At 45.5% G+C, this 6,707-nt stretch overlaps 1 protein-coding gene across 1 annotated transcript; it reads left to right on the forward strand.

Moving 5' to 3' along the window:
- The first annotated feature begins 5,166 nt into the window (after positions 1–5,166).
- LOC145050723 (uncharacterized) lies at positions 5,167–6,381 on the forward strand. Its single transcript, XM_078998927.1, has 2 exons — positions 5,167–5,296; positions 5,684–6,381. The coding sequence occupies exons 1-2, from the start codon at positions 5,167–5,169 to the stop codon at positions 6,379–6,381; spliced, it is 828 nt and encodes a 275-aa protein (XP_078855053.1).
- Positions 6,382–6,707: the final 326 nt, after the last annotated feature.

Consider the following 6,707-nt stretch of genomic DNA (forward strand, 5'->3'; position numbering starts at 1 on the left):
AACCAAACAATCTCACAAGTGGCGATAGCCATGGCTCGATACTTAGATTTTGTAGAAGATCGAGAAACAACATCTTGTTTCTTGCTTTTCCATGATATCAATGAATCTCGAAGAAAAACACAATACCCAGTAGTGGACTTACGATCATAAATATCACTATCCCAATTTGCATCACTATAGGCACATAACTCAAGAGAGGATGAACAAGGAAACATAAGAGTGTGGAGCTGAGGACCACGTAAATATCTCAAAATACGAAGAACAACTCCCCAATGAACAGTAGTAGGAGCAGTGACAAACTGGCTAACCACATGAACTGCATGAGCAATATCCGGTCTAGTGACAGTCAGGTAAACCAAACTCCCAACAATGGTACGATAAAGACTTGGATATGATAATGGGACACCATCAGTTGGAGAGTACTTTGCATTACTCTCTATAGGCGTATCAATTGTTCGATTATTCATGAGTCGTGCACGTTCAAACAAATCTGAAATATACTTCGTTTGAGATAAAAGATAACCCTTTGGGGATTGAGCAACTTCAATCCCCAAGAAATAACGAAGTAATCCCAAGTCTTTCATAGCAAAATGGTGAGCCAAATCACGCTTTAAAGACTCTATACCATCATGATCATCACCAGTAATATTCATGTCATCGACATATAAGGAAAGAATAATCCGACCTGCATTCGTACATCGAATAAATAGAGCCGAATCATGGTTACTTGGTTGAAAACCAAGAGAAGTAATCACCGTAGAAAATTTCTCAAACCAAGCACGAGGGGCTTGTTTGAGGCCATATAGAGCCTTCCGAAGTTGACAAACTTCACCTGGTCAGTGAGCAATACCAGGGGAAGAGACATGTATACTTCTTCATGAAGATCACCATTCAAGAAAGAATTCTTGACATCGATTTGATAAATCTTCCATTGGCGAATTGAAGAAACTGTAATCAAGGTGCGAAAAGCCGTCATTTTTGCAACAGAAGCAAACGTCTCCTCATAATCCATACCATACTTTCGCGCGTACCCTTTCGCAACAAGTCTGGCTTTATAACGCTCAACGGATCCATCAGACTTTGTTTTGATTTTATAAACCCAACGACAACCAATCGTGTGTTTTCCAGGTGGAAGCGGAACCAGATCCCATGTATGAGTCTGATAAAGAGCTGCAAGTTCCTCAGCCATAGCGGTCTGCCAAAGGGGATCAGAAATGGCCTCTTTATAGGATGTTGGCTCAGAGAGACGATGTACATTAGCAATAAAAGAGACAAAAGCCGGTGAGTAAGAGGAATAGACAAATTCAGGAAGCTTTGTGGACTTCTTATTACGATAAGGTCTTGATGGAGGGGGGGTCTTGTTGATTTGCAGGCAGAGGATCAACGATAGGTGTTGGATCAGCCAGATGTGGTGGATCAGCAGCAAGTGGTGGATCAATGACATGTGGTGGATCATCAATGTCAATGCTAAACGGATCAATAGTACGAAGATCTTCTCGGGTTGCATCATGTGACTGAACAGGAATGCTATAGAATGGAATATGCTCCAAAAAGGTGACATTGCGAGATACATACAATTTCTGATTTGAAGGATCATAGCACCGATAACCTTTCTGACCAATACCATATCCCAGAAAAACACAAAGAGCTGATTTTGAAGACAACTTATCTCTCTCTACATGAGGCTTTAAGACAAAACATGTACACCCAAACACTCGTAATGAAGAATAATCTGGGAGTTGTCCAAACAACATTTCATAAGGAGACTTCCCCGAAGTGTACGCAGTAGGAATGCGATTAATAACATAAGTAGTGGTATGAACAGCTTCTCCCTAAAACATATTGGGAACTTGAGCAGAGAGTAGTAAGGATCTAGCAGTTTCTAGGAGATGTCGATGTTTTCTTTCTGCAACACCATTTTGCTGAGGAGTGTCTATACAAGATGATTGATGTATAGTGCCATCAGATGCCAATAATTGTTTAAAATCATTGGAGGTAAATTCTCCTCCCAGATCACACCGAAAACATTTTATGATAGCAGAGTGTTGAGTCTTGACAATAGCTCTGAATTCACTATATATGGTGAAAAAGTCAGACCTGCGCTTCATAAAATAAACCCACGTATAACGAGTGTAATCATCAATGAATGAAACATAATAGTTAGCTCCTGACTTGGAGGTTATCGGAGAGGGACCCCACACATCAGAATGCACAATATCAAAGGGAGCAATAGAACGAGTGACACTTTTATTAAACGGTAAAGCAGAAAATTTTCCCAGTTTACAACCACAACAATCAGAAATATCATCAAATTTCAAAGAGCCTAACACACCAGTGGAAACCAAAAATTGTAAACGAGACGCTGAAACATGTCCCAAATGAGAATGCCAAAGATAAAAAGGAGACGATGAAGGGTTTAAATGAAAAGACGACAAATCGACACTAGATGCAGCAACATCAGCAACATGTAGCTGCTCCAAGACATAAAGCTCCCCAAGTCTATGGCCTATCCCAATCACCCTCCGAGACCGAATGTCCTGTACACAGTAGAATAAATCAGAAAAGAAGACCCAACAACCAGATTTATACAACTGACTGACTGATGCAAGATTCAAAGCAAGTGTAGGAATGTAATACACATCTGTTAAAGATATATAAGGAGTGAAAATAAAACCAACACCCTCTACTGACATGGGTGTAGCACTAGCAGACATAACAGAGACAGGTGTACGAGAAGATAATGAAGCAAAAGATGAAAAATGTGGTGACATGTGATGATATGCACCAAAATCTAATATCCACAAGGATGAAGGAATACCTAACGTGTTGCATGAAGACAAACCTGAATGAGACATGGAAGCTGACATGGCAATTGGATTGGTAGCTAAGAACTGTCTGAACTGCTGAACAATCAGTGGATCCAAGGTTGATGGTGGTGTGAAATCTATTTCATTCTCAACTGAAGGTGTAGCAGCAGCGTACTGTGGTGGCCTAAAAGATGAAAAAGAGGGACGTGACTGTCCAGAAGACTTGTTCTACTGTGAAGACTGAGAGTGTGCTGGTGATCTTGTTTGTTGTTGCTGCTGATTTCACTTGCTTGTCAGTAAAGGACAATTTGCCTTCCAATGGTTTTTCTTCGTACAGAAAGCACACTCATCAAATGCAACTCTGGGACGATTTTGGTTTGAAGATTGGGGTAGTTGTGAAACAGCAAAGACAGCAGGAGTGGCTGTCTTGGGAGCTTTGTCAGCATGGGACTTGATACGAGTTTCTTCAGCAATCAACTCGTGAACAACTGAATCAACAGTGAGAAGAGGTGTACTGATGGTGTGCCTAGGGCAGCACAGCAGAACCGCGTCTAGCCCAAGAGTCGGGCATGCCAACTAAGCTCAGCCCAGCAGGCTTAGCGCCCGCTGGCGTCCCCGGGAGCGAAACGCACAGGCGAAAGGCTTGCGCCCGCCAAGAGGCGCTCCTGGCTCCAGGACAAAAGACACGGTCAGGAGACAAGCAGGAGGATCAGAGCATTATCGTATGAGCCAATGAGAGCGCTCTAACGGTTGAAGGCGCACGACCTTCCAATAAGCGCCTCTGATCCTGTCTCCCCAAAAGCGATTCTGTCTGGTACGGCTTAGGCAGGAGCGCTAGGTATAAAAGGATGTGCTCTCAGACCTGCGAGGTAAGTTCTCCAAGCTTCCTAGAGAGAATACAAACAAACCCTAAAATACCCTCCAACTTGACCGTCAGAGCATTTTTCCGGAAGCCCCTCCCGGAAAGCGACTGATCGCCTCTGTTCTTGTGATCTTGCAGTGATAGCTAGACGATTGAGAGAAGTTCACAGAAGAAACCAGAGCAAGGTCGCATCATTTGGCGCCATCCGTTTGTGAGATGAAGAACACAAACGAAAAGCACAAGAGAAAACATCAATGGCGTCCAACGGCAGTGAGGGGCGACCGATCAGTCCCATACGTCCCATGACGATGTTGGATGAAACACCACCGTCTACCTTTGTCAACAGGGCCATTTTAGGCGAAGGAAGTTCTACAATAATCGCCAGAAACATTCCACAACCACCGCTTTCTCAGCAAGGAACGACTCCGGTAGGGCCACTCCCGTCTACACACTTTCAGATGCCACCATTCTTTGCACTACCGTTGCAGCAGGCACAACCGGTCCACCCAACAACACTTCCATTAAGCCACACTTTCAATATCTCACCATCGTTTGCAATGCCGTCGTCATTCTAGATGACGGGTGGACTGAGTTCAATAACCTCGTTACCGCCACTGGCACAAATCATGATAAACCACTTACCACCTATCTACCCGATGGCCGGTGCATGGACTGGACCGACGATCCTCGCCAACGGTAGTCTGCAACAGCTGGTGATGATCAACCCTATAACCCCTACACACCCTTTCTCCGCCAGTTATCCCCTCAAGCTGCCATTCCAGCCATACCCCTTTTACGGACCAAGTCCTGGCTATCTTTAACCGTCATCACATGGCATGAACCCTCAATATCAACAGGGAGTGTCGACTGTTCCAGGCCAAGAAGGCTTTTCCCATAGTGTGACGTCTCCGTTTGTCAAAGAATCATTGGATTATGAAATACCAAACACGGAAAAGCTCCCGACGCTTAAAACATACAATGGAGATTCTTATTCAATCATAGGTTGTAAGCAGAAAGAGGGGGAAACGGTGCGAGAATATTTCACACGGTTCATAAATGCTATGCTGGACGTGCCAGGGCACGATGAAGGGCTCATAGTCGGCACCTTTACATGGGGGCTCTTGCCAGGCCCTTTGTTACAAAAACTCATGGGAAAGAAACCCTTAACACGGGCTGAATTGAAGGAAAGGGTAGAGCGGTATCTGCGGCAGGAAGACGGCGAGGCAGCCAAGCATGCCTACTTGAATGCCATGGCGACCAGACATCACAACCCGAGTCACACAGATTTCCGGGGGGGGGGGGGGGGGGGGAATAAGCACTATGGCCAGGCAAGAAGACCACTGACGCACTTTCGATCGTTTGTCAAGGACGACAGACGGGGTCTCCGCCCAGAAGTCTGAAAAACAGCAGCCGGCCAAGTCACCCAAGAACCGATACTGTGAGTATCACAAGAGTAAGACTCACGATACGGTCAACTGCTCGGTGTTAAAAAAAGAGATGGAGGAGAAGCAACTCAAAGGAGATCTAGTGGAGGTAGCGCAAAGCCTACGCACCAAGTTTGATGCTGAAAACGCAAAGGGCACACCTCGTGAGGGGATCCAACCCAAGGAGATATTCATGATACGAAGTAAGAGAAGCAGGGAAGAACAATGGGGGGAGCAGGAGACCGCCAAACTCTCAGCACGCGCACTCATTTTCTCCATACAAGACCCTCGACCGGAGGGATGGAGGGGTGACAACCCGTTGGTGATACAAGCCTCCATCAGGGATGTAACAATACATAGGGTCTATGTCGACACTGGGAGTTCGGCGGACATCATATATGAACACTGCTTCCGGCTCCTCCTAGACCGCTGGAAGGATAACTTGCGACCCACGTCTGGGAGGCTAGTAGGGTTCACCGGTCATAGCCTATGGCCGTTGGGCACAATCCACCTCCCCATGACCATTGCTAGTCACGACAAGAAGTGGAAGAAAACCGCCTTGATAGATTTCGTGTTCATTTGACATTCAGTGGAACACAACATCATTCTGGGAAGAACAGCTCTCTTGAAGCTGGGGGCAGTACCATCAATTATGCATGGGATCATGAAGTTCGATACCCCAATGGGTGCGGCTACGGTGCTGGCCACTCCACCTAAAGAATTGCAATGCTATACAATTATGAAGCCGGCAGAAATAACCAAGGAGACATGGAGGCCCAAAAACAACCCCGTGAAAGGGAAGGAAGTAATCAACGAAAGATACCCCGACCAGCCAGTCAGCATTGGATGCAATCTCCCAAGCCACACAAGAAGAGCACTGGTTGACTTGCTTAAACAATACAAACATGTGTTTGCATGGACTCCTACGGATATGGTAGGGGTAGAAAGGAAGGTCATCGAGCATAAACTCATAATTAAACTAGGCGCAAATGAGGTTAAGCAAAAAAAGAGAGTTCAGGGAGGAGACCGTAACAGGGCAATCAATGCAGAAGTAGCCAAACTGGCAGAAGCCGGGATAGTGCGAGAAGCAATATTTCCAACATGGATCGCGAACCCGGTCATGGTCCGCAAGCAAGACGGGTCGTGGCATATGTGCATAGACTTTTTCGACTTAAATAAGGCGTGCCCTAAAGATTGTTACCCTCTCCCGGAGATTGATCAGAAAGTGGAATTGTTACAAGGGTTCAAGCTAAAGTGCTTTTTGGACGCGTACAAGGGGTACTACTAGATTTTGATGAACAAATAAGATGAGGAGAACACAGCCTGCTACATGGACCATGGCACTTTTTGCTACACCAAGATGCCTTTCGGTTTAAAGAACACAGGGGCCACATATCAGCGCCTGGTCGACTCAATATTTGCCAAACAAATCGGGAGAAACATCGAGGTATATGTGGACGACATGGTGATTAAGAGCCCGCATGAAGACAAGATGTTAGATGATATTGAGGAGACTTTCCAAACCCTAGAGGCGGTAAAAATGAAGCTGAACCCAGCCAAGTGTACGTTTGGGGTAGAAGAGGGGCAGTTCCTGGGGTACTACGTCACCAGACA

The sequence above is a fragment of the Lactuca serriola genome, chromosome 5 (assembly GCF_051521515.1).
Source record: "Lactuca serriola cultivar US96UC23 chromosome 5, Lser_US96UC23_V15, whole genome shotgun sequence".
NCBI lineage: Eukaryota > Viridiplantae > Streptophyta > Magnoliopsida > Asterales > Asteraceae > Lactuca > Lactuca serriola.